Source organism: Conger conger, chromosome 8, assembly GCF_963514075.1.
Source record: "Conger conger chromosome 8, fConCon1.1, whole genome shotgun sequence".
Classification (NCBI taxonomy): domain Eukaryota; kingdom Metazoa; phylum Chordata; class Actinopteri; order Anguilliformes; family Congridae; genus Conger; species Conger conger.
In genome coordinates, this window is record NC_083767.1 from 11,003,430 (window position 1) to 11,031,423 (window position 27,994).

The window sequence follows — 27,994 nt, forward strand, 5'->3', positions numbered from 1 at the left end:
CTGAGCTAACAAGAGCTGTCCAAAATAACTGGATACGAGTGAGAATGAATGCATCAATAGCTTGCTATTTGGATTTTTAACTATGGACCTTGAACTGCTTGAGCATCACAGCCAGTGGAGAAGCAAAATGTTGTTTGTATGAAATCATGTATGTATTTAAAATCTTCTATAAGCAAATGAATGCACACAATACACTACTGTAAATTTGTCAAGACAACTTCTTCTTTTTTACTTGTAAAGAGGGTTTAAAAAACATCATTAGATTTATCAAAACATTTACTTAATTTTACAATGTTAATTTAATTCAGCCATTTTCCTTCATATGCCATCCTGTTTTCTGTATAGGTATAGGTGCATCACAATATCTGCCACATTCAGCACCCCAGTACATTTTTGGTCGACTTTTCAAATAAAGTAAATTAATTACTAATCATATGAATGTATATGTAAGCTTTCATTGAATCAAGTGAACATTGTCTTATTAACCACTGTAATTAAAGCTAGAAAAAACGCTAGTGTAAATAAGCGTACCATTAAAAATAAATTGGCCTTTTAATTTCCATTCTAGCACCCCATAAGCATTTGGTAGTTTTTAAAGTTGATCATTTGTATTTTTGATGGCCGACATTTATAAGCAAGACCAATGTTGCATGTATATTATGAATGTGTGTGTTGCACACATGCATTCTTTACCTGTCCATTTATTAAGCTTTATGAAGCTGTATCTAATTAAACAACTTGAAATGGGAAATACAGTGATTTGCAACCCAAACCTAGTCCTCACCAAGTGCCCCCCCCCCCCCCCCACACACACACACACACACACACAAACACAAATTGCACTTTGTCATCTGGCATTCAACCAAAGCATGCCAACATGCAGAAGCCTTCTGAAAAAAACTGAAAAGTTAACGTTGAATCATATCAAAAGATTCTTTTTGGCCTTCAAATTTGTCTAAATCTAACTTATGTACACTTCTGGAGAATGTCGTGAACATGAGCCCCCGTTGAGGAGACTACTCCATCGTAGCTATCTACGTAGTGACATTTGATTTGAGCATTGGCTGGTTAGGTTACGAAAGCGTTTTTCTGAGCAGAAACGTTCCTCAGTCTGACACGTTGCAGGTGTGTGCACATGTGTCTATCGGGACTCGTAGTTTTCAGTATATACTTTTTCAATAGAAGACTTGCTGTAAGGACTCCTCATCCCAGGATTCATCTTCCGCATTTGAAGTCTGCGCATGGGCAAAAGAGGGTTCCACAGATGAGTGTGTAGTAAAGTCTGGTAGGTATTTTCTTGAATGGGAATTTAAATTTGCTAATAATTTGCTGAAATATTGAATGACACCGTCCTCCGGGAAGTGGTGACGATTTACAAAAGTCACGATATATGATATTGTCTCAGTTTAAACACTGTTACTTGGCCGTCATAGCAAATCTGCTTTGCTTGCAGACTAGCTATCTTGTATTGATAACCTAGCATTTGCTAGCTAGCTGTTCAAAATGTTAGTTAGCAGGCTAGTCAATGCGTGCAAGTTTTTACTTTATACCGTGCTAGCTTGATTACTTATCTTATTAACTTCAAGGTATACCGCTGTAAATTGACATGCTAGCTACTGTAAATCACAACCGGTCAGCTGCCGGGCAGGCAAAATTACAGTATACTAGCCAGCTAGTTAGTTAGCTGAACTGGTCAGACTAGTGCTCGATGAGATGCTGAAGTTAACTTAACTCGTTTATTTCATGCAGCAATGCTTTGCTAACATACGCTTTGCCATTGCTGGCTGGCTATTGAAATTGATCTCAGATTATTACACACATTCCCTAGTTAAATTACCTATGACTGAGCATGTGTTCCGAGAAGGTGCACGCTAAGTCAAGTCGCACTGACCAGCATTGACGTTAACTAGGTTAGCCACCACCACCGTATGGTTAACCAGCTGATCTGCTAACTTATAACATGGTTTCTAATGTACGAGTTTGGCATTGACGTGAATGTCAATGTAAACCTGTCCGGCTAACAAGCAAAGAGCATATTGCACGTGCTAAGACCGAGGAATGACGTTAAATTATATTGATCCCCCAAAATTCCTAAAGTCATTTCTGCATTAGACTAGCTACTAGGCAGCTAGATTTGTTACATTTAAGTATAATTTTGCCCAACGTAGTAGCTAAGTAGTTAACGTTGCCCCATAAAATGCAGGTATTCGATAACCAGCATTGGGTTGCAACACGAGTTATTGCAGCAGTTGGAGTCAGCATATTGACATTTGAAGGGGTATGCTGCTGTCATTTTGGTCTAACTGAACCATATTATTAAGTTGAAAACTTACCGGTAGTCCAACTTGCTCTTGTAAAAGTGATGGGGAATTAACTTCCTCTGTATGCTACATAATTGGCAGATGCTGCTGTGATAAGGAGCCTGTGGATGAATTAAACTCGGTACTGTATTCCAGATTCAGCGAGAAAACAACTTTGAGGATTAAACATGTTAAAACGTGACTGCACAATACATCAGTAGGCTCTTTTAAAGCAGTATGTAAGAGGTGGCGGCGACGCAGATACACAACGTCGAAGGAGTTGGAATTTTGCTCTAATATTTGCAGCCACACTCATGGAGCCTGCCTGGCGTCAGCAAGGCAAGGGGAGGGGTCGGGTTCGGGGCAGGGGCCAAGCCCAGGCAGACACTGATGCCAACAGGCTCCAGAGAGAGAGGGGTCCCCAGCAACCTGTCAGATTGGAGAGCGGCCCCTGGCCAGCGAAGAACAGAGGAGTGACCTCACCAAGTGGAGCAGAACTCCCGCAAAATAAAGGTCAGGCTTCCTAATCTTTGTTAATTTCAGAAAATCTCAGGAATTAACTGATATTTGGGATTCTCATGTGCCAATTTTATTAATCTGACAGAGCTTTCGAGCCAGTCCAAGTTTGAGGAGATTCGGAAGTCCAATCAGGCTGCTGCCCAGAGGTTTGCCGGCAGTCAGTTCTCTTCTTCGGATGAAGATGACGAAGAGGGGGACGAAGAACAGAACGGAAAGCATGGAAAGATTGTAGCCTCCACGTTCACCACCTACACTCACCAGACAGGTGCAGTTCGGCCCGTGTTTCCTGTGCTTGAGTGCTAGAGGTGTTATTTTACACTGAGTGTGAAGTTACTGTCCGTAGGCTGTGAACTGTAAGAGATTCCTGCGAAATCTAATAGAATATCCCATCAAAATAAGGAAGTGTACACAACTGGCTTATGAGTCACTCTAAGCTTCACCAGAAATCACCCACCCTTACAATTTCCTGCACTATGTTCAACAACGAACATTTCTTGAGCTTAAGCTCAACTCTAAACCCCAGTCAAGCTTGCAAAATGAAATAGCCAGTGGTGTTACAGACTGTGTTTCTTCACTTAATTCAGGTCAGCTACAAACAATGTGTGTGACAGTGGGCCAGTTTCATGGACGTAGATTAAGTTTAGTCAGTCCTGGACTAAATTGAGTTTTGTCTGGAAAATCTCCATTCAAAATTTAATCAAGTGTAGGACTAGGTGCATTCTGTGTCTGTGAAATTAGCCCAATAAGAGATATCTTTCCTTAAACTGAATAGTGAAAGGATATGTATAAGAGTGAAGAGAGATATTCTGAAAAGATAAAGCATGAATGTTCAATGTTTGTTGTTCTCAGGTGGAGATGCGACAGACTTGGAGCGCACCAGGCAGTACCTGAATGATGCCTTCCAGGCTGGTGCCATTACCTGCCTCATCTGCATAGCTTCTGTGAAGAGGAACCAGGCGGTACGGCCAAGTCTGTGCAGTGTAGCACCTTGCTGCAACACAGATTACATTACATTATGCTTATTTAGCACACTGATTTATCCTGAGCGTGTGTAAGAGTTAGTGGGGAAAGTGGGGACACCAGCCATTGCACACGGAAGCATCCAGAACCCCCAGATTAGGGATCACCAAATCATGGTCCTCGAGGGCCGAGAACTGCTGGTTCTCCACCCTCCCTTTACCTGGGGGTCAGGTGTGAAGACAGTCTGGCCAATCAGAAGCACTAACAATTCAGTTAATTTCCCAGGAGAAATTGAAAAGAAAAGCAGGGCTGAATTTGGATTCCAGGGCCAGATTTAGTTATCCCTGCTCTAGATGTTCATCACATCTAATGTATTTGATTTGGTGTCGGTGGACTTCCACTGCTGCACTGTTTTTGCCTGATTTCTTAACCTGAACTCTCAGGTGTGGAGCTGCTCAGGATGCTACTGCATATTCCACATCACCTGCATTCAGAAGTGGGCCAAGGACAGCGTTTTCCTCGTCTCCTCAGTAACGGACGAGGATTTCGGAACGAAAGAGCATCCCTGGCCGTGGTGAGACCCCTAGTCGCCCCTCAAATGACTGCGGCTCCGTACACTTTAAGAGCAGCTTTGCTAAACTCTTTGTTCTCGTCCCTGTGCCCAGCCCTAAGTGCCGCTATGAGTACAAGCCCCAGCAGACGCCCAGACGGTACTACTGCTACTGTGGGAAGGTGGAGGACCCGCCCTTTGACCCCTGGCTGCTGCCCCACTCCTGCGGCCAGGTGTGCGACAGGGAGTACAAGCCAGTCTGCGGGCACAGGTGTCTGCTGCTGTGTCACCCAGGTAACCAGTAATTATTGACACGTGAGGGCAGGAAAACGTCAGATCACATGCAATTAAAGAACTGGGTGTTAACTCAAGCTATGTGCTACACCTATTGCTTATTAATGGATTATTGCTTATTGTTTGACCTCTCAGGAATGTGATTGCTAGATTTACCCTGGATTAAATGGCAAGTCAGGGTATAGACTGGAATCTCCTCTCGGACCTCATTATAGAAAAAGGAAAGTTCAAAGTATTTTGGCTATTGTCGTTAGTCAACAAAATCTGCTCAAAGTGTTGTGAAAGTATGTTGTTGAGGAGATTTGTCAGTGGTGATTGAACATTGTGATGCCTCAAAATACACCTAATAAAAGGGGTTTAAATGTTTATGAGTCAGGTCTCGAGTGAAGCTCTTAGTCTAGTGGATGGCTATTTGTCCTTGGATGGACCAGCCGGCCCCTGTGCCTGTATTAAGTGTATGTCTTTCTCTCTCTCCCCTGTTTATTAGGCCCTTGCCCACCCTGCCCAAAGATGGTGTCTGTAACGTGTCTGTGTAAGAAGGCCAAGCCGGTGCCACGGCGATGCAGTGCCAAGGCCTGGTCCTGCCAACAGCGCTGTGGGAGGGTTCTGCCCTGTGGCCAGCACCCCTGCCAAAACTCATGCCATGCAGGTAAGAAAGGCAGAGCACCTGCCAAAACTCATGCCACGCAGGTAAGATATGCAGCACCCCTGCCAAAACTCATGCCATGCAGGTAAGAAAGGCAGAACACCTGCCAAAACTCATGCCATGCAGGTAAGAAAGGCAGAGCGCCTGCCAAAACTCGTGCCATGCAGGTAAGATATGCAGCACCCCTGCCAAAACTCATGCCATGCAGGTAAGATATGCAGAACACCTGCCAAAACTCATGCCATGCAGGTAAGAAATGCAGAACACCTACCAAAACTCATCCCACGCAGGTTGGATAGACAGTACCCCTGCCAAAACTAATGCCAAAATTAAGTTTCATTATTGTGTTGCTGTATTTTACCTGAGTGTGTGCTATTTCACAAACACATCCTCTCAATTTCCTGTCTCTTTCTCTCCCTCTCGCTCTTTCTCCACTCTGTTTCCCCCCCTCTCCCCCATCTTTTTTCATGTCTTTCTCTCTATCCCTTACTCTGTGTCTGTCCCTCCCCCTCCTCTCTCTCCTTGTCTCTCTCCCTGTCCTCAGGTGACTGTGAGCCCTGTCCCAGGATCAGTATTCAGCGCTGCGTGTGTGGCAGGGAGGTGTCTGAGAGACTGTGTGCCAGTCCTGTCTGGCACTGCCCGCAGGTGCCAACCGCCCGCCCCCGCATCGCCTCGCCTTTTTAACATCTCCTGCGTGTTCGCATAACTGCCACCAACGTGACGGCTGACTCTCTCTGTCACGGACCTGGAGGAGTGCTTAAATTCACAAATACTATTATTACCCAAAACAAACTGCAGCAGACGTACACAGGCTCTCAAGCATATGCAGACTGTACCGTATGTGTCTCGCAGACCTGTTTCAATATTAGTCTACATTCAGGTCTCAAATTATTTTGCATGGTCTTGTACCTGAAGGTGAACTTTAGAAAAGCATTCTCATCCTGTCAACTGAAGAATATATTATCTGCAGACAGGCTGCTATATTTCATTCCTTCAAATTTGCACAACAAATAGGTGGGTGGGGGAGGGATATCATATGCCAGTTATTTACATTACAGTCACAAATGTGTTTTCATTATCATTACCGGTATTTTACTTTTTCCTTCTCCCAAACTGCTGATATTTGCGGTTGGTCTGTTTGGTCACCTTGCGCTCCCTCTGCAGGTGTGTGGGAGAGCCCTGCCGTGCGGGAACCACACCTGTGAGCAGGTGTGTCACTCCGGGCCCTGTGGAGAGTGTCCTCGCTCAGGAAACCGGGCGTGTCCCTGCGGAAAATGCAGTGAGTGCTGAGCATTCTGGGTATTCTGTCTGCTCTAAAATGCTTTGAAGCTTTATTTAGTCACTCTCACGCTGCATGCAATGCCACTAAACTCTTGTGCTCAATGTAGCCCGTTGTTCAGTTTTAAATTGACTGTCTACATTTCAAGTGGTGGGTTTTATGACAATATTTTACGGGCTGTTTTCATAGACACAGATTAAGCTTCGTCCTACACTAAATTGAGGTTTTTCTGAAGAATCTCCATTCAAAATGTAATTTAGTCTAGGACGAGGCATTATCGAACGTGTAAACGTACGGCCTGATGTGTATGGAGGAAGTGCCTACTGTACATTATCAAACGTGTAAACGTACGGCCTGATGTGTATGGAGGAAGTGCCTACTGTACATTATAAAATGTGTAAACATAAGGCCTGGTGTATTTAGAGTGTTCTCTGCCCGGTATGGAGGAAGTGCCTACTGTACATTATCAAACGTGTAAACGTACGGCCTGGTGTGTATGGAGGAAGTGCCTACTGTACATTATCAAACGTGTAAACGTACGGCCTGATGTGTGTAGGGTGCTCCCTGCCCTGCACGGAGGAAGTGCCTACATGCGGAGACACCTGCGACAGGGACCTGGACTGTGGCCTGCACACCTGCTCCATGCGCTGCCACCGTGGGCCCTGTGAGACGTGCCGGCAGGTCAGACGCCCCGCATGCCGCATGCCGCATGCCGCATGCCGCATAGCGCAGAACCAGCGCTTACAGCACTCATAACATCTGAATATAAGAAACCACCGAAATCCACTTAACTCTGTTGGAGCAAGGGTGTCCATTCTTATCCAAAAAAAGCTGTTGTGAGTGCAGGTTTTTGTTCTAACCCAGTACTAATACTCCTGATTCTGCTCATCAGGGTCTTAATCGAAGACCATGATTAGTTCATCAGTTGTAGTGCTGAGCAAGCTTTTCAGACGAGTTTGGACACCCCTGTGTTAGTGGAATCACAATGAAGATTGTTTCATTCATTTAGCTATCTGCTCTTATGGTATACTGTGACATCTTGCTCACTCATTCACCCACACTGTTTGAGGGGCTTTATATATTTTTCACCCTCTAATACAGGGCTGCCCAAACCTGTTCCTGGAGATCTACCGTCCTGTAGGTTTTCACTTCAACCCTAACAAAGCCACACCTCATCCAACAGCTTCAGATCTCATTGAGCTACTTAGTAGGTATTAGTAGAATCAGGTGTGCCAAATTAGGGTTGAAGTGAAAACCTACAGGACGGCAGATCTCCAGGAACAGGTTTGGGCAGCCCTGCTCTAATACATTTCTGCACATGAAACTCAAGCATCTCTGCTTCTAAGCAGTGCACTTTTTTTCTCGAACCACTAGATGGTGCAATATTACTGAATTCCTGTATTTACTTTTTAAGACATTTTACAATTGTCATTGGTACAAGCTTTTATCCAGTTTGACTTTAATATGGTAATAAAAGCTCTAGAGCTTGTGAGTCTAAGTTACAATCAAATAATTGCCACTTTCAAGATGCCTGCCTCAAGACTGTATATTTAATTGTATCTTTAATCACAGGGATGTTATTCTTGGATCTTCAATTGCAATGAACCGGTAAACACACTGAGTACCAATTCGGCCTCTGTCTTCACTGGATTAAGCAAGTGGTCTGTGGAAGGAATGTTTGGAAAGCCCTGAGATCATACTGTGAAGTGGTTCTTACAGCCGTGTCCTGCAGCTTTGTTGAGTCTTCTAGTCAAGAGTGACTTGTAGCTCCTTGAACCTTCAAAAACTAAGAAGAATTTACAATACAGAATGTGAATACAGTTTACAGTGGAATATAAAGCACTATGGACAGTTTACTGTTAAGTCAGTTGATCAAAATTTGTATTTGAGTTTCACTTCAGCTGCATTATTTTGAGTCCCCCTTTTGCGTGCCGTTTTATTGGGCTATCCAGCCAATGACATATAACCCTGCTGAATGTTGCTACATGGCACCTTTCACTCTGAAGTGATATGAAAGATTCTATGAATGCAGTTTTTTGTTGTTGTACTCACATGCTCATGGGGCTGTGGTTGATGTCCCTGTGTTTACCCTGCAGGAGGTGGAGAAGCAGTGTCGCTGTGGTAGATACACCAGACACATGCCCTGTCATAAGGAATACCTCTGTGAGTCCAAGTGCCCCAAGACCCGCGGCTGCCAGAGACACCAGTGCAAGAGGAAGGTGAGCGCGTGAGACTGAATCCTTCACTAGGAAGTACCCACCCGACTTGAGTCAAACACTTGTTTGATTTGGATTCAAATACTTTTCTATGCTTAACTGAGCTTGCCTGGTGTGTTGAAATGCTCTCAAGTAGTGCAAACCGGTTCTCTTGGTAGGCTTAATTGTACCAGGCCAGGTCAATAAAGTATAGAGAAGTATTTGAAACATGTATTTGGTTTGGTAGCCACTTCTGAAGGGTGGCTGTGTGCATGGTGGTTACAGTGGCTTCGCAGCCTGGAGGTTGATTCCCAGTCGAGGCATTGCTGTTGTAGCCTGAGGCAAGCTGCTGAAGCTGAACCTGTTCAGCAAACACTCGGTTGTATAAACGGATTGTAAATGTGAGCAGGGTAAGATGCTCTGGATAAGAGCGTCTGTTGTCTGTAATATAAAATGTAATCTGCTGGTTTGAAAAGTAAGCTTGCACGGCAAAAAGATACAAATGTGCCACCATTTTGTCATCTATTTTCAGGTACATTAGGTATCTTTTTTAGCTATGCTTTTCATAATGACATAAAATTGTATGCATTTGAATCTCTTTGCCGTGCATGTGTAATTGCGTACCACTTATGTCAGGCCCTGCTCCTCCGCCTGTGTGTATGATCATTATTAACAGGCCTCACTCTCTCAGAGTGCTCTGACAGACCTTGGGTCTGTTGGGTCTGCCTGCTAATTAAATGTGGCATCTCTGCTTTACAATCCCACCTGCACCTGGTACATTGATGGATTGACTTGAGTGGGCTCATTCACTCCTACAGATCCTTCATAGTGATGTCTAGTTATATTTCTGTGCACAATTTAATGTGTAAAGTCTTTAAAAACCTGTACGTGACTTTACAAGGAATTACACTGGTGTTGATGGTGCCAGGCACTCTGAAGGGCATTGTGGTCGGTGTCCTCACAACTGTATTGAAATACCCTGCCTTCCTCACTTTTAAGCTGCTAAAAACTCTGCGGAACCGGTGCAGTGTAGGTGCAGGTGAGTTTGAGGCGTCTCATTGGCCAGTTCCTGTGTGTTTTCACAGTGCTGTCCCGGGAACTGTCCTCCGTGTGACCAGAGCTGCGGGCGCAGCCTGGGATGCAGGAACCACAAGTGCCCGTCTGTGTGTCACCAGGGTAAGATGGCGGCTGCAGCTCTCTGCGTTGTCAGGCCTGAGGAACGCTTTTGTCCGTTTCTTGTTTTTGACCCGTTGAGCTCGCAGTGATGTTCTGAGCCGGTCCGCTGCGGCCCGGCCCAGGCCTGCTGTTCTGACCGGAGGCCCGGAAAGCGCCGGAAGCCGAGCGGTTAAGAGACGGCCGCAACCCGCGGAGCTTCTGCTCTGAGGCCCCGGGCCCCTGCCCTCTGTCCTCCTCCGCCGATCCAGATGAAACCCTGAGGAAGTCTCGGGTCCTGCCAGAGAGCGCCAGCTGGCAGCGCTCACTAATTCAGAACAATTACTGCTGGACGGGGAGCCGGGTTTGGGCCAAAGGGTTTTAGGACGGAAGCTAAGCTGGTTTTCCACTCTCGTGATGGTTAACATCAGGTCATGGATTATCCTGTATCAAAATATTAAAAAGTTATCCAATTTTCCAGGATAGGCGGGATGTGTGTGGCTCGTGAGATTATTCAGGATTCTTAGTTTGAAAAGTTAAAAGTCCAAAGGGTCCGACGCTGAGACTGGTTGAGCGATTCTGATCTGCGCTGTTTTGGTTTGCTGTTGCTTCTCAGACAAAACTGTAAATAATGGATCGGTTCCCAGAGTCCCGATGAATATTCAGTTTGCAGATAAAGGGAAACGTATGAATAGAATCGGCTCATTTATATTTCATGTGATATTTCATTTATTGACCTTTTGCTGTGCTTCCCTGAACTAGATGGGTTCTGCAGCGAAATGAAAAGGATTGTTAATTGTTAGGATGGTAGACCATGGGTCTTTCTCATTCTTTCCTGTGTCAAGTCTGTTGATGTGTAAAGGGCAAACTGTTTTGAAAAAATGTTTTGTTCACAGCTAGACCAAATGTCACATGTACATCAATATTTAATATTCATATTGATGTTGCCTGGGTTGTAATCTTCCACATTGTGTTTCTCTGAATTCAGTGGTTACTCTGGGCATATTTAGAAGGTTATTAATTGTAGGGATAACAAGTGAAAACTACTTTTGTTGTGAATACTTAAATGTAATTAAAAATTGAAAATTAATTGATTTAAAGGAGAAAATAGATATGTGGTTACAATGAAATAACTGGCTCAAGATTAAAGACAAATTGAAACACTGATTATTTCTAATGGTGTGATAAAGGACCCTGGGGTTTATTGGTATTGTGTTTGGGTCACTGATTGTGGCCACTCATATGGTCGAGTGTATCTTGAATGAGCTTTGTTTGACGGGTTGATTAACCCTTTAAAGAGTAGGTTTTCTTTTAGAATGTCTGAATGTCAGTGTTCTAGAACTTGAGCAGTTATTGTTACATCAGTGTTAGAATGTTGGCGTATCTGTGTGACCTCACACGGTAACGGGTTGTTGGTTTGGTTCGTCAGGTAGCTGCTACCCGTGCCCGGAGACGGTGCAGGTGAAGTGCCAGTGTGGATCCACGGCTCTGACGGTGCCCTGCGGGCGGGAGAGGAGCACCAAACCCCCCCGCTGCAAGGAGCTCTGCAGGTGAGGCTCCGGCCTGCCTGGGCCTGACTCCATATCGCCCAGCCCTGGTGTCCCACACTGACCCCTGTCACCTTACATCAGAGAAATATCCTGATCGACAGCTGTGGCATGTACTGACCTGGCTACACCAGGCTTGATACGGTGCTAGATCTTATCTAGCTTTTAGTTAAAGTTAGCATTCTATGTTACGTTATGTTTAAACAGAGCACGGGCGTTTGGATGCTATGCATTCAAATTCCATGGTGTTTTCCCCCTAGCAGTAGTTTGAGTTGAGAGAATGATAAAATCTTTGACCAAGACGAGGCAATGAGAAAGAAATCCAGTATGCATTGATTTTCAGGGACTCAGTCCAGTGCTTCCTCTCGTAATGAAGAGGAGGAGAGACTGCTCTGAAGGTTGCGTTGCCCTCGGCGGCGGAATGCGCAGGGTAATTAGAGGCATTGTGGGCCGGCTCGCGTCTCAAGGGCGGACCTCCAGAACGCACGGCAACGGCGACTTTAAACCTGCCCTTAAAGCGTCCGGAGCGACAGCCTGATTTACCGCTGATTTTAGAGGTTCCGCCTTTATTAGGAGGGAGAGAGGGGCGGGCAGGGGGAGAGCGGGGCCTTGCGGGCAGGCATGGGTTCTGAGGTGTGTAGTTTGGATGGACGGATGTGGGTGAGGTGTCTGAGGTGTGTCGTTTGGGTGGGTGGGGTGTCTGAGGGGTGTCGTTTGGGTGGGTGGGCATGGTGGGGTGTCTGAGGGGTGTCGTTTGGGTGGGTGGGCATGGTGGGGTGTCTGAGGGGTGTCCTTTGGGTTGGTAGGCATGGTGGGGTTTCTGAGGGGTGTCGTTTTGGTGGGTGGGCGTCTGTGGGGTGTCACTGTGTCCTGATGGTGAGGTGCGGGCCTCTGCTTCTTGTTCCTGACAGGAAGCCGCCCACGTGTCACCACCCCAGCCGGGAGAAGCACCGCTGCCACCCCGGGCCCTGCCCGCCCTGTCGACAGCCCTGCCAGTGCACCCTGAAGGCCTGCGGGCACACCTGCCCCGCGCCCTGCCACGACGAGGTCATGGTGAAGACCGCCGATAGGGTGAGAGAGGAGCCGAGTCTCTGTGTCATACTGTATGCCACAGGTTTGGCCTACTCCACTGGCTATGTTCCCATTGAAGGCATGCCAATGAGCCTGCATTTAGCACGTTTACTTAACTTCTCTCGCCCAATAGGTTTCATGTAGGCTAATTCAAGCGGTCTTGTTTCTGGTGAGCTTGTGGCAACACTCTGCTCTGCCTTGCTTGATATTTATGCCGTGTCATTTTTCAGTTTATTATAGCTAACCTGTGCCAGCCAGAGGCAGATGGGCTCCCATTCTGAGCCAGCTTCTGCTCAGGGTTTTGTTACATTACCAGCCAGGGGCTTTTGCCTTGCCACTGTCACCCAAGGCATGCCCTTGGGCGGGTTCAGGCCCGGATTTCTGTAAAGCTTTGTGACAATGCTGTATAAATGGAATGTAATTGAATTGCTAGCGCAGTGTTTTAACGTTAGCTCAGCCAGCGTTGACATGTCCCTGTCAGGCGTGTCCCTGTCATGGAGAGTGAGCTGGGGTTGGCTGTGTTTTAGGCCCAGCTCGCAGGTCCGTGGGAGCAGCCGTCAGAGCCTGCCTTCGTCTGCAAAGCCCTTCCCTGCCCACCCTGCCTGGTCCCCATACCCACGTGAGTGTTTCGTCCGTATCGGCACTGACAGGGCAGCCTTTGCGTTTGCCGTTAGCACTACCGAGCTTTCTAGGCCGACGCAAGTATCTCATCCGTATCGGCACTGACAGGGCAGCTTTAGTGTTAGCCATTAGCACTACCAAGCTTTCTAGGCCAACAACCTACGCAAGTATCTCATCCGTATCTGCACTGAGAGGGCTGCTTTAGTGTTAGCCGCTAGCACTACCGAGCTTTCTAGGCCCACAACCTACGCAAGTATCTCATCCGTATCTGCACTGAGAGGGCTGCTTTAGTGTTAGCCGCTAGCACTACCGAGCTTTCTAGGCCCACAACCTACGCAAGTATCTCATCCGTATCTGCACTGAGAGGGCTGCTTTAGTGTTAGCCGTTAGCACTACCAAGCTTTCTAGGCCGACAACCTACGCAAGTATCTCATCCGTATCTGCACTGAGAGGGCTGCTTTAGTGTTAGCCGTTAGCACTACCAAGCTTTCTAGGCCAACAACCTACGCAAGTATCTCATCCGTATCTGCACTGAGAGGGCTGCTTTAGTGTTAGCCGTTAGCACTACCAAGCTTTCTAGGCCAACAACCTACGCAAGTATCTCATCCGTATCTGCACTGAGAGGGCTGCTTTAGTGTTAGCCGTTAGCACTACCAAGCTTTCTAGGCCGACAACCTACGCAAGTATCTCATCCGTATCTGCACTGAGAGGGCTGCTTTAGTGTTAGCCGTTAGCACTACCAAGCTTTCTAGGCCAACAACCTACGCAAGTATCTCATCCGTATCTGCACTGACAGGGCTGCCTTTGCATTTGCCGTCAGCACTCCAGAGCTTCCTTGGCCCACAACCTATTAAGCCAACGCCATGTTTGAACATGGAATTAAAATGTGTTCCAACATATACTAGAACTACTGTGGCGCAGGTACAAGTGTTTAATTTTACAGCTGTCTTTTTCAATGGAAAGAGTAATATATACATTATAAATAGTTTTGTAACTTCCCAGTTCAGGTACAGTGTGAAAAGCACTACTTTGTCTCAATGTACGCTGATTGTGTTTTTCAACGTGAAGAAGCAAAATTACAGTGCCTTCTCATTATTTTCTTGCAATATGCGGCACCTTAAAAACACACAGCGGGAGCGGTGACATTCCTGTCAGGACCGCGTGCAGTCGAGTGAGTCCAGGCTCGGCCGAGACCACTATGCCTGCGGGTTTGGAAGAAGCATAGTTTTACAGAAGAGGAAAACGGCAAATCAATAAACAAGGCATCCCACATCTCGCTCTGAACTCAAAACAAAATAAATAACTTTTCAGCTTTTTATACAAAAAGCACAATTGCTATTTTTATAAGCTGTTTATATTACGGCATTGCCAAGGCCTGTGTGATAACTCATAGTGTTACTCACAGTATGTATTTCAGTCTTACTCCTCAGTCATCTTCCACTTCCAATGAATTACCTGTTCAAAGCATTAAAAATGGTTAAAAATACATTCCACAAATAGGCTCGATTTTCAAATGGAGATTATTTCATATTTATTTTTCCGCTATTCAGCTCAGGTCATGTATAAATGAAAAACTCTTATGAAACTCTAAGGAACAGGCTTGGGAGGCAGTCTTGTCTGGTGAATTGTTCCTTATCTACCTTGAGGACTGCATTTTTTATGTTACAGTTCAGTGAAATGACACATTTATTCACATATTTACTGACCTGGCTTATTTGTTCTGAGAACATGATGGTAAGATTTTCTGTTGCTGTTTCTGTTGCCCCTTAACTGGATCAAACTAAAGCCATACTGCACTAGAGGCTGCACAATCCAGGCTGCAGACTCTGATTAGCCCAGATTCTCAGATGTGTGTAGTCCCTTTCCTGGGTGATGAAATGATAGTTATATTGAACTTGCCCGTTTATTAGACTGTTTGGCTCAGATTAGCTCATAGTTTTTTGATGCACGCTTTTCAAAATGGCCGTGTCCTTTGCAATTTGGTTGATTATGCAGGAATGAAGGCGAAAGACTGTTTTTCGTTTTTAAGCAGTTCGTCTATCTGTATGTGTTTGTGTCTGTATGTGTCTGTCTGTCTGTCTGTCTGTGTGTGTGCAAGCCTGCCTGTGCTCTTTGTGTGGGCTGTGCAGAAATGCTCCCTCCGTGAGCTGAAACAGCGTTTGTGTTTTGTCTCCACAGGGCCTGTCTTGGGAAACACGAGGTGAGTCCTCGGCCACACGTGTGTTTGCGAGAGCCGTCCAATCGGCACTGTCAAAACAATCCTACCCAGAGGGCACCACTGGGGCATGTAACAGGGTTCTCTTTCAGAACCAGCCCGTACTTACGTTTAACGTAAATATAGCTTTATATACAGCTTTGAGGTAAGTCACTGATGCGTGAAAGGACACAGATCTCCGTAAATGTCAAACATTTAGCCTGTCGGATTTAGCAGCTGACTTTGGAGAATCTTTTTTAGTGCAAGCAGAATCTCTGAACTACAAAACAAAAGCTGCAGTCGTCTGATGTTCTTCTGATCTAATCATAACCAGGCACTGTAGCGTGTGGCTGTGTGGCGTAGCGTTAGCACGACGTAGCGTGTGGCGTAGCGTTAGCACGACGTAGCTCAGCTGAAGGCCAGGTTTGTCTTATCCTTTTGGAATGTTCATCTCCTTCTCTCCCTCACTCGCTCACTCAAGGGCTTAAGCTGTAAAAGTAGTCAGTCTGCCAGACTGTTAAAAGATAATTAAATAAACTCTGCGTTCTCTTGTCTTTTTCTCCACTGGGTATGTGTATTTATAATTAAACCTGGCTGACATTGCATAAACGTCCACTTTTTTTTTTTCTTGACTACTGAAATTTTCAAGATGTTGCAGTTTGCTGTTGAGATTCTTCTTGATTTTAATATGTTTAAAAGCCCATTTTCATTCTAGTATTACCTGGTAACGCTTTATCTAAGCATTTGCATTTTGTACATTCAACTTATTTTCAGAAGGGTGTATTGTAAGGCAAGTTGGCAGAGTAGTTATCAAGTTAATCCTTTAAAATGAAAACCCATGCTATTTATTAAAGTCTTTCAATGACAAATTACCAATTTGCTTGGGAACGGTTTACAAAGACCAGATACCCCAGTGTTCAATCCTAAGTCTTAGTAGAGATGTGAACTTGGCAAACCAATTCTGTCGTTGCTGACCCTCCTTGTACTGTTTGTATTACCCATTTTGGACATGCAGTAGCCAATGCTCATTTATAGGCACTACAATTGAAATGGAAACGCTGCTATGCATAGCCTTGGTCAACATGCTGTGCATAGCCTTGGTCAACAAGGGACAAATGTCAGGGCTAAAGTGCGGCGATGAGAAGACAGGAGAACAGCAGATAAGATCCTGACAGCTGAGGTTGGGAACGCGGACGCGAGCTGTCGCGAGCTGTTCCCGCCGGCTGCAGATAGTGCTACAATGGTGCGCGAGATAACGAGCGATGTCTGTTACATATGCGTCCGATAAGAGAAAGGTCGCTGCCCGCTTTTCATCCACCAGCGGCGGTCGGCATAATAGTTCCGCTTTGTTTTCACTTCTTTTTGATCACATTCGTGTGTCTGAAATGTCATCTCCAGGGGAGGGAGTTTGGCAGCACAAGTGCTTTGCGTTTTGTCAGCTCTGAATCTTTTGCTTTGATGCGTTTTAATTGTAAGCATATGGGTTCTTAGTAAAAGTAAAAGCAGCAAAAACAGGAATTCTTGGGAATAGGGTGCCAGTTTGGTTCTCCAGTCCTCTGTAATGCCATTCCCCACACTTGCAGCAGATCAGAGGAAATCAAACAAAGATGAGTATCTATCAACAAACCAATCTCATATCCAGGAAGTGAAAGCTAACTGGGTTCCTGGCCATTACCTCTGATTAAATAACTTTTGCACTGGATAATTGTCTGTACTTTTAAACTCGTACCAATAGATTGATTGAGTATGAACAAATGTACTTTTCATGTGTGCCTAGCTGTATGTAACAGTCTGCATTTGAGTATTTGTACAGTAGTTGTGAGAAGTGTTTCTACCCTCGTGAGGCTGAGATTTGGTAGGCCCGAATGAGTTTCTTCCTGTCATTGTTTTATACTTTAATGGATATCAGAATTATTCATTAAACTCCATCAAATCCATCTCAGTATCCAGGACAACAAAGCAAACACAATCAGCCTGAAGACTTTCCAGAACATTGAAGTGCTCTTTTATCAGGGGACCTGAAGGGTTGAATTAGAAGTGGTGTTTTCATTTGCGCATGAAATCCCTCAGTGCTTCTTCTGCATATGTGCACACTTAATGTGCCTGAACAAGAAACTTTCCCACAGCAGTGTCCTAGTTTTGGTGCCTGGGCGAGGTCAGCCGGAGGTTTAAAACATTCAAAAGTTAATAAAGTACAAGGGAGGCTTTGTTTTACTTTGCCGGAGACTTAATTAATCAGACGTAGAAGAGCTGCAACAAGCCCTTTTGGTGGGAAGAGCATTAAATGGCTGATTGGTGCTTTTTAATCTCTCGCATTCAAATTTGTTTCCCAAAGGCAACACTTGATAGGCCTAAATGCAGGGTACTCTGAGAAAAGGTATACCTCACCTGCGGCCTGTTGTTAAATGCTGTTATCGTTGCGGAGAAAAGAGAAGAAAAAGCAATTTACAGTAAAAGCTGCTGTCCTCCGTGGAAAAATTCATTTAAATAGAGTCGTGGCCCTTTTAAAGACCCGCTCACCTTCCATGTCCTCTCTCTCTCTGTGCGGCCAGAGTTTGTCCAAGTGTTCTCTGTGTTGTACTGTACACTCAGCTGACTACAGATGTGCTGGGAGGGATGGAGAAGGACATTTTCAGTTTAAGCCAGGATCAGGTCTTGCCTTATTTTTCAGTACGTTTTTTGATTGAAATATTGCTAATGCTAACCTAGCCATCTTTTAATTTCTTTTTGTTTCAACATTGTGTTTTTGCACTGCGGACTTGCTTCAGGTTTTACAGCTGAGAAATCTACAAGTTACTGCCTTATTTAGCTGGTTCTGCAACTGCAATCTACCCAAGCTGTTTTATTGTTTGCTCTATTCGATCCCTCATTACATTTTAGCTACCGTTCATTTTATCCTCAGTACTACACTGGGCCAGTGGAGGATGGTCGATACTCCTATAACTCTGTAGCTGGGTTCCTCCAGAGATTTCTTCCCATTGGGGTGTTTTTCTCCCCAACACTGAGTGTTTTTTCTTCCCACTGAGGAGTTCTTTGTTTTTATCTCCGTTGCTTGTTTTTTGGGGGTTCAGGCCTGTTTTTAGGTTTTTTTGCACAATTCCACTGTAAAGTGCCTTTATAACAGTGCCTCTGTAAATAGCTTTGTACAAATAAAGTTCAGTTGAATTGAATAGTTGTACGACCTGCATTGTTCCGCCTTGTGATTGGGTGTTTGGTCAGAGGCCTGTTGCCGGCGTGTCGAGCGTCTCCAGACTTTGTGTGCTCAGGAGCGCCTGGCTCAGCGCAGCGTGCGGCTTTTCAGATCCCGCCGTTTAGTCGACTCAATCTGTGGCGGATTTGTTTACACAGGCTGTGTGACCCACAGCCATACGGAGTAACCACACAAAGAAAATCCAGGCAAACCTGTGTGTGTTTGTTTGTTGTTCCCCTGGTTGATTTCTGTTTACGCTGATGTCGTACCATCTGTGGAATTGAGCCTGTTGCTTTGTTTTTGTCCCGTGAGGTTTTTTTTTGTAGTTTTCAAAAATACTTTTTTGTACCATAATTATGTGTGTTAAAAAAAAAAAAAAACACAGATGCAAGGTCCATTCCTTAGACATCATGCGTTTCAGTAATGGACAGCCTGTCAGCCAATGAAGTTTATTCTCTGTTCTTATGCGGATGTTGAGTCTTTGTGCTTGTGCTTTCAGAAGCCTGCCGTACAGGTCTGTAGTTGTATCTCCTCCTCACGGCTGCTCCTGTGTTCCAGGTGAGTCCCCTGCCATGCCACGCGTGCGGGCCCTTCTCCTGCGGCAGGGCGTGCAGCCGCCTGCTGGCCTGCGGGAACCACGCCTGCAGCCGAGAGTGCCACCGCGTCACCGTGCTGGACGGAAACGACGGCGCGCAGAAGGTAGTTCCACCACACTGTGTGTGTCACGCTCAAATACCGCCACCGGTAGTTTCTATGGCACAGGACATCAAGCATCAAGACATCTCTGCCTTTCTAGAAGTATCATAGCCACTTTTAACAGACGATGCTTTTGGAGCCATCTGTTTTTAATTGGGAGATTCTGCTGAGCCACTCGTCAACAAAAAAAACCAAACTTGAAAGTGTTTATTTAGTTTATTTCTTTTTTTTGTTTAATGTCATGCCTTGTTCTATTTAGATCACTCTTGGAGCTGTTTTATTGGTTTTGAAAAGTCATGTATTTTGAGTTGGTGCACAGTTTATTGTAGTTTCAGAAAGCATACTGTAAGCCTCTCCCACTGATCTCCCCCGCTGTTATGCTGAAGTTTTCAGCCTTAGCGGGGTCTGCTGTGGCTCGGCCGGTTCGCCATACGTACCCAAACGCGGGGGGACCGGGGTCGTCTCTGACGCAAGCACGGGGTTGCTGAGTAAATGACTCCGCTGAAATAGCCTCAAACCCAACACAGGCCTCACCTTCCCGATTTAGAACGTGTCGGGAGGAGAGCCGTGCTAACAGCCCCTGGAACTCCCTAATCTGCTGCTTCACTTTCCCCCAACACTCCCAGCCTGCTCCGTATCAGGGCTCTTACTGTAAGTGGGTGGGAATATTTACATGCTCCTTTTCCGATTATGACAGAATGTGACTCTGTCAGAGGACCTGTTGGAAAATGATCTGTCAGAGGGTCTGTTGGAAAAGCATCTCCGGTGTTGCGCTAAAAAGGGACGGTGCTCAGTTACGGTGAGGGTTCCCAGTTTCTTTTTGCCAGACAGGTAACGGAATGCCAGGAGAGTTCAATTTCACTGTGAAGATACACACTCTCACACACTCTTCAGACATACCAGTCAAAGTCAAAGAACACGAACAGGAACACAAACACATTTCAGTTTTGACTGATTTCAGTTTGGTGGCTGTTACCTGTATCGCGGTTTGGCAGTTGATTGCTCAGCAGTGTTTCCTGCCCATTGAGGGACTGGCGTCAGTAGAATATTCCTCCGTACGAGGTACTGTACGAGCAGGGTAGGAGATTACACGACCACGTGGTTCTGACCCAGCCATGCAGGAAGGGGGCTTCTGGCCCGGGCCCCCACACCTTCTAAAATTACAGCTCGTTCCCAGGCCAAGGTGGCGTGATGTTGTGCGTCTCCACCGTGATTGGACAACCTCCGCACGTCTTGGGGAGGATCGCTAACGGAAGGACCGGATTTTGGATGCCGAGCGTATCTCCGGCCGTCTCGGAACTGGGGTGGCACGCATCCGTCTCGTAATCGTCAGGAACACCCCCCTGAACGGAACGGAATGCTCCAGCCTCTCGTTCGGTGCTATCTGGAATATCAGGCGATGAGTGTTTCCAGCACAATCGGAAGTTTCCTGAAACTGGCTGGGTTTCAGACGGTAACACAAGAGAGACATGGAGGTGAAACTGAGAGGTTCAATAGTTCAAGGGGTGACCCTTTCCCGGAGCACTAGCAGATAGCAGTATGAACTTGAGAATACAGTGTCAGCCCAGCAATGCTTGCTATTTTCCTACCACTAAAGTGTGCCTAATGCTTAATTTACCTAAAAACTTGATGGTACCTAGCACTGTATCAAGCCTGTTTCTGCCTCCACTACATGACCTGGCAAGTTATTCCACACAGTGACCACTCTGTGTGGAATTTATCTTTGGCTAATTTCCATTTGCTGAATTCCTTTAATAACCGTGATAACTGTGAGTTTATTGTTGCTGGCATTGTTTGCTGCAGTGCATTCTGGGAGTGGCCCAGGCCTCCGGTCGCCCCTGGGACGCCAGGGGAATGTCAAGCGCGGCATTAGCATTCGTCCCGCTGGGACAGCTCAGCGGACGGTCCGGTCGATGGTTAGACCGTCTTCCTGCGGTCACGGTCTCCCCGTTCTCCTCCGCAGGCAGGGAGGGAGTGCCAGAGATGCGAGGAGGACTGTGGATGCCCCCGGCCCTCGGGGTGCCCCCACCCCTGCGCCCTGCCCTGCCACAGCGAGCCCTGCCCGACCTGCACCCAGATGGTCCGGCTCAAATGCCACTGCAAGATCAGCACCCTGTTCATCGAGTGCCTGTGAGTCAGAGCGACCTCCATACACACAACCCAGCATCTTACCAAATATGGATTCTGATACTTTTCTATGCTGTACTGATGTATTGGAACCTATGAGATGCTATCAAAAATGGCAAACTCCATCTTCTGGCTTGATTGAATCCAAAACAATGACACATTTCACCCCGGTCTGGACCACACACAACCCAGTGCAACATATTACGCAGCCCCACACAACCCAATGTCCTCAGATGCAAACCACAGACACAAAACAAAGTGAAGCTGGGAATTATTCAACAGTGCTACACTTGCTGCTTTTCTGAGTGGTTTTCTGTTTTTGTGGAGGGAGCTGGTATAACAGCTCTTTTTTAAGTTTTTTAATTTTTTAATTTTAATTTTATTTTTTTACCACGGGCAGCAGTAACATGTAGACAGCTGATGCCGTTTCTGTAGGGATGGCAGTGTGGGCGATTTTGGCTGAGCTTAAACAATGTTTGTGTTATGAAATGTTGTTATCAACGGTTTCCTTTTGAATTAAACATGAGAGCTGACTGTGTCCCCGTTTGTCCTCTGGTATTAGGAAGTTGACCACGTCTGATGAAGACACCAAGAGACTCCTGGGCTCCTGTAATAACCAGTGTCCCAAGCAGGTTTGTTCGGGATGGGGGGGGGGGGGGACTCGCAGGTCTATTTATGATGCGCGTTTCCAGACCACAGTCAGCACATTTCTCGACCTTCTCGCCATCCTCGGGGGCACGTTTTGGGGTCCCTCTGGCCTGTGTGAAGAGGCCTGTCAGAGGGCCGGAGCAGGAAGCCACACAGTGGAACCAAACCCACGTGATGTGGAAGTGGAATGGCTGGCCTGGCCTGGCGTTCCTGGGAAAAGTGAGCGCAGAGTGCGCTCCTCATCCCAGGTCATGACAGTCGGACCTCCATGCGTTCTGTTCTGCCCGGCTTTCAGAACACGGCATACCTACGAGGAATGGGAGCTAATCCACAGTAATTGGGAGGAAGCAGGGTTCTGTTCCATTAACACTTTGCACACCAGGTTTTTTTGAATGTTTTCTCCAAGATTCTATGTCAGTTCCACGGTTTTCAATTACCAGTAGGCATTGCTGCATCAGCATTACTGTGGTCAGTTAATAACACACATTTGTGATGGTCACACCTAAAAGGGTTCATTGAAAGCCCCCACACAAACAGCCTCTTAGGCCCCATCCCGAGTGGGGGATGGAAGCCATTACTTGTGTACGTAGTAATCGATACACCGGCATTCCGAGCTGCGTTTGAACTGACGGCAGTGCGTCTTTAAAACATCTCCTGTTAGCAGCTTGCTTATTCTTCATGGCTGCAGTGAAGGACAAGCCCTGGTCTCCTACTTCCCCACTCTGCACAGGTTGAGTGTGCCGTTTGCGGTCTGCTTCTTGTGTGTCATGCGTATTCAGGGGGGTTCTACCCGCCTTATGGACCAGTGTGGCCAGTATCATCACATGTACAACCTGCTATTTCCGCCGGGGAGCCACAGGGGGTGCTGGCTTTTGTTGTTGCTCAGCACTTAGTCGATCAATGAAAGCAGCTAATTACATGGTCATCTCACCTCACCTTGTTTCTTGGCTCTGAATTGGTTGCTGATTTTTAGGGTGAAAACAAAACCCTCTCCAGGACCAGGGTTGCCGACTCCAGCACTAGTGTTTGTTTAATGGTTAAATGGCCATTACAGAACATTATAGGCATTTTGCAGATGCTCTTATCTAGAGTGACGTACAACATAGTGTATAACCATAACCAGGGACAGGTGCGCTGAAGCCACTTGAGGGCAGTTCCTAGTAAATTAATTCCAAGTCTCTGAATTCTGCATAATTAACGACCATTACATTCACTTAATCCATTAAGACTAATGCTGGTTCATAGTTCCTGGAAAGTATAGCACATGTAAAAGCAGATAAAATGATTATTAGGGGAAACTGGTTTCCGGTTATTTTGCCCTCAGGGTTGCGAGACGTAACCAGATCCAGAGAATCCAGAGAATCCAGTGAATTTCTCATAAGTACAATGGGCCATTGTGCTTGTGCAACCCAGGGCCTTGCTGTTTGGATCACAACCTCTGTGTCTGATTCTAAGCATATGGCATCAGATTTTCTCCAGATCTCCGTTGTAATGTGTTTGGTTGTCTCTGTTTTTTTACTCTGTGTCCAACTGCTAAAGCATACCTGATGTGCAGTGCAGTGTTCATTCTCATGGGCCGAGTCATTTCAGATGAACCCTTTAACTGGCTCACTTCAATAATAAGATACGATATACTTTATTGAACCATGAGGGCTAATTTGTCTAGCTACTTGGGAGCAATCGACATTGAAAGTCAAGCAAGCAGTGGTGTCATTAAAGCTTGTGCTTATCAAATATTGAAAATGGCGGCTTGTATTATTGAGTTCTACAGATGTTCTCTGCGCAGAAGCTATCCAGCCTGCTGTATTAAATATGCCGGCGTTCTTGGTTAGTAATCTCCACCTCGTGTGTTATCCTCTTGCTTTCAGCTGACGTGTGGTCATCGCTGCAGGGGGATATGTCACCCAGGTAACTGTGAGGAAACCTGCAATCAGAAAGTCAAGATGAAATGTCCCTGCAAGCGGATAAAAAAGGTATCCAATTACGGTTTTCTCTTAATATTTTTGGTGACATTTTTTGTTTCTGTTTTTCCAGTAATGGGTGATCACATAATCTGACATCCACAGTGTGATTTTTTTTTTTGTTCCCTACGGGAAATGCTGTCCTAATAGTGACTCATGGAAAGGTCCAGAAAAAGAGTGTAAACAAAGCGGTCCTGACATTGCCCGTTGTAGCGCGCTCCCGCTTGATCTTGAGACAGCTGTGGAATCCCGAATGTGTGGTTTTCAGCCGCCGGCCGGCGGGGTTCCGTACGAACAGTAGCTCTGGGACAGCCAAGGTCACTGGACACGTGTTGGGGCTCTAATGTCTAATGTTCGTCTGTGCGTATCCCGCAGGAGTACCCGTGCTCAAAGGTGCGCCAAGACCAGCCGTCGGTCGAGTGCGATGAGGTGTGCAAGGCATTGCAGAAAAAGGCTCTGGAGGTATTTCAGCTCTCCGTAAACGTATTCAGCAACACTTGTGAATGTCATTATCGATTCGTCACTGATACTGATGGATGGGATGTGGGTTGCTAACCCTTTGAAGAGTAGTTTTTATTTTATATATTATCATTATTATTTTATTTGATGTCAGTGTTCGACAACCCCATTGCTTTCAGTAACCAGTAGTGGAATAAATTGGCATTTTAAGAGTAGTCTGTCAATAACCTGACTGTTACAGTAACATTCCAATGTTGAGTTAAGAACATTCTAATCACATATCTGTGATTGTACACCTTAACACAGGGTTAAAAACCCAGGCTGCCCAGTGACACAATGGCACACACTCTGGGAGTGTGTTCAGACGTGTGAAAGTAATGAGCTTCACTGGCGTCATTAACTTGTACTCATGATTACTCTGGTGCTCCAGAACAGATGAGAAGCAGTATTACTGATGTAGCTTCACGACCTGGTTAGTTTCTCGCCCTGTGTGAAAACATGTGTAATGTTGTTAAGCTTTACTCTACCGCAGTTTATGAGATGCCGGCATGCTGTGCGATTGTGCGTCTTATGTTTTCAAGTACTACACTGAAATTAAGAAAAGTATGATTTTTCAACAGATGAAAGAAGCTGAAGCAAACGCACTGCTTGAGGAAGAGAGGAAGAAGCAGCAAGTGAGTAGATTTTTTTTTTTTTTGAGCAAATGTTTGCATTTACATTATTCCAGCTGGGAAGACAGGGTAAAATGCATACAAACGTATAGGGAAAAGTGAAAATAATGATAAAAAAATGACACATTTAGCATTCAGGATAATCGCAAGTGAGTTTCTTGTACATAGATATCTTAGTCTTTTGTTACACCTCAATGTTATAAAGAACAAACTTGGAGAAGACCATTTGGTTTGAAGTACTACTGCGTCCTCTTGAAACAACTGGTGGAAAAAAAGTGCTAATGGAAAATTCAATTCACGCAAGTGCTACGTTGCTGCTGCCTTGTTTGCGAGCGTGTTGAATCCATTTTTAGCCCGTGGTATGCAAGATCTGTAATACTCAGCCCTAATTGTTGACCAACTGTTTGCAGATTATATTTAGATAAAGTAGCGAGGATTGTGAGCATGACATTTTCACAGTATATGGCCTGTCAATCAAACACGTCGCCCCTCTGGCACATGTATGTTGCACTGTCATATTTACCCATCCGGCATATTGCCCATCTTTTTCATGCTGGGCCAATCCCAGTAAGTTACTGTGATTTTGGACAATATGTCCAATATTTTACAGATCCCACCTTAAATTGTGTTCATTATAACTAGTTGTCCCAGTAGCACTGTTATATTATACATTAAAGAGGTGTGCTTATTGCCTGTCTGAACATCTTTCATGAAAAGCATGTTACATTGGTAGCAGTTGCTGTTAGCGACTCATTCTCCCTGGGATTGGAAAATGTTTTTTTTCTCCTCCTTTCTCAGCGGGGAATCGGTAAAAGAATCTGCCGTTTTCCGCCGCTCGTCTGTTTGTGGAGGTGACAGCACGACCAGGCTGCTGGTGTTTCTGAAACGGTTCCCCTGACTAACCGTTCCCCTGCTCGTTATGCTGACACAGAAAACCTTCTCAAGTCGCTGTCCAGCTGGTCGGAGGCTAATGCTGTGATGTCACCGGCAGAACCCTAACCACTGTAAGCCATCTCTGACTGAAACCACCATTTTCCTTTTCAAAAGCAGCATCACAGCATAATTATCACTCGTGGCTAGAAAAGAAAATGGTGGTCTTACAGTTGGAGATGATTTACAGTGGTTAAGAGTTTTGCCTGTGACATCATAGCATTAGCCACCAACCAGCTTGATGGCAACAGTTAGCTAGAACAAATAAGCAATGGTCGAACAAATAAGCATCCCATTAGATAAAAAAAATATTTAACAAGCGTACTTTTAGAATATTTTTAACTATTGGGAAGATTCCATAATTTTTTGTTCTTTGAAATACATGTTAAATGAAAGCGGAAAAGTTGACCCTGAATTCAGAAGATTTGGTGGGTTGTGTGAACCTCTACCAATTGACTATCGCCTTTCCCTGCTGCCTTCTAATTTAGCAGCTCCCCTGCCAGTGCCTTTCCAGAACACTTCACTCTGTGTTTTTATCAAATGAATTTAACAGCGCTCCACGCTGTGAGGGAGGAGAGGGGAGGAGGGAGGAGGTGGAGGAGGTCAGGCAGGTCTTCTAGAGGGCCGCAGGAGAAGGGCTGACCAGATGAAAACTGTTGTGTCTCTGTGTGTGTGTATGTGTGTGCATACACGTGTGTGCGCGCATGTTTGTGTGTCTGTGTACACGTGTGTTTGTGTTTGTGTGTGTGCACACGTGTGTGTGCGCGTATGTTTGTGTGCGTGTGTATTTGCGGTACAGGCGGAGCTGGAGGCCTTCGAGAAGAGGCAGAAGGGACGGAGAAAGAAAACCCGCCGGACGGCTGAGGTGGAGACTGAAGAGGGCGTCTGGCAGAAGTATAAAAAGTACATAATGGTGCCGGTGTGTGGCGCTCTGCTGTCGGTGGCCATTTTCTATTTACTTCAGACCAGCTAAAGATGACCTCCCCTCATATGTGTGCTCCTTAAGATGGTCGCCCTGGGTATATGCATATGGGTATGTCATATGCAGCTGGATGAAACTGATCATGCTGAGCCGTATTAGATCCAGGGGTTTCCTTTAGGACACTGTAGCGTACACAATAAGCCTTCCAAATATGTCAGACTGGAAAACCAATATGACAAGTCAAGCACTGATGATATCAAGTGCAACCTTAGTAACTAATCTGTGTGATTATTTTGATGATGAGGAGGACTGAAACCATGTTCTAGATAAACACCTTTTTGTTATTGCTGATATTCATGTTTATTTGATTATAAAGAATACTTAAGATCGTAGTTATCTGAAAAGACAACATAACCTGTAACTGTAAGAGATTAAATGGGGGAGACAGTGTTATACTTCTGATAGATGTATAACAGTTGTGTTGAGCTGACCTTATGAAGTGTATCCATTATATTGAGTTTACATTCATCGTTTTGTGAATACCTTTGCTGACTTAACCTTGATTGAAACTTAACTTTTTTCTTTCTCCAAGCATACACGTTATGATGTTGTACTTAATACCCCTTTGAGTGTTGCTGTATAGAAAGATGAGTTTGAATTACTTCCTTGGAATTGCAACCCAGTTGACCAGTTTTCACTTTAATAAATTACTCAAGTTCTGCATCTCCAGTTTGTATACCTGGAGACAATTTGTAAACTTGGCAGCGTTGTATGAAAACGCTCAGGACCATCTTGCATTTCAATTTGAGTGCAGTGTGTCTGTATGTGCTTGATATATTCAGGCTCTGCCACTAAGCATAATAATATTTTATTCCCGGTAATGGTTTGAAGTTGTTTTAAAAAAATGAAATTTCATTTGCAGCATATTAAGTGTAATTTTTGTAAGAAGAGAGACAGAAGAACTCTGGAGGAAGTGTTGGCTGTTCAGAAATGTAATATAACTCTTATAACTTAATAAAACAATCTTTCTAAGCCTGAACTCCTGGTCCTTGTTGTCTTTTC

The 27,994-nt window shown here is 45.4% G+C and overlaps 1 protein-coding gene across 2 annotated transcripts; it reads left to right on the forward strand.

Moving 5' to 3' along the window:
• The first annotated feature begins 1,249 nt into the window (after positions 1–1,249).
• Positions 1,250–27,971, forward strand: nfxl1 (nuclear transcription factor, X-box binding-like 1). 2 transcript variants are annotated; one of them, XM_061252879.1, is made up of 24 exons: positions 1,250–1,285; positions 2,607–2,813; positions 2,905–3,084; positions 3,669–3,778; positions 4,223–4,353; positions 4,445–4,623; positions 5,111–5,272; positions 5,814–5,914; positions 6,434–6,548; positions 7,105–7,229; positions 8,645–8,767; positions 9,829–9,919; positions 11,325–11,445; positions 12,354–12,513; positions 13,041–13,132; positions 15,313–15,334; positions 19,077–19,217; positions 19,912–20,013; positions 21,178–21,344; positions 21,904–21,973; positions 23,858–23,962; positions 24,326–24,412; positions 25,030–25,083; positions 26,810–27,971. In XM_061252879.1, the coding sequence occupies exons 2-24, from the start codon at positions 2,615–2,617 to the stop codon at positions 26,981–26,983; spliced, it is 2,811 nt and encodes a 936-aa protein (XP_061108863.1). In that variant the 5' UTR covers positions 1,250–1,285; positions 2,607–2,614; the 3' UTR covers positions 26,984–27,971. The 2 variants fall into 2 exon arrangements, with proteins under 2 accessions (XP_061108863.1, XP_061108864.1); XM_061252880.1 differs by lacking the exon at positions 19,912–20,013.
• The last annotated feature ends 23 nt before the right edge of the window (positions 27,972–27,994 follow it).

What these genes read in the sequence shown, in the direction of transcription:
- nfxl1 (XM_061252879.1), top strand. Translation starts at nt 2,615, where the DNA reads ATGGAGCCTGCCTGGCGTCAGCAAGGCAAGGGGAGGGGTCGGGTTCGG. An exon ending in CCAAAACTCATGCCATGCAG is followed by an intron (nt 5,273 to 5,813) that starts GTAAGAAAGGCA and finishes CCCTGTCCTCAG; the next exon opens with GTGACTGTGAGCCCTGTCCC. An exon ending in GAAACGACGGCGCGCAGAAG is followed by an intron (nt 19,218 to 19,911) that starts GTAGTTCCACCA and finishes CGATTATGACAG; the next exon opens with AATGTGACTCTGTCAGAGGA.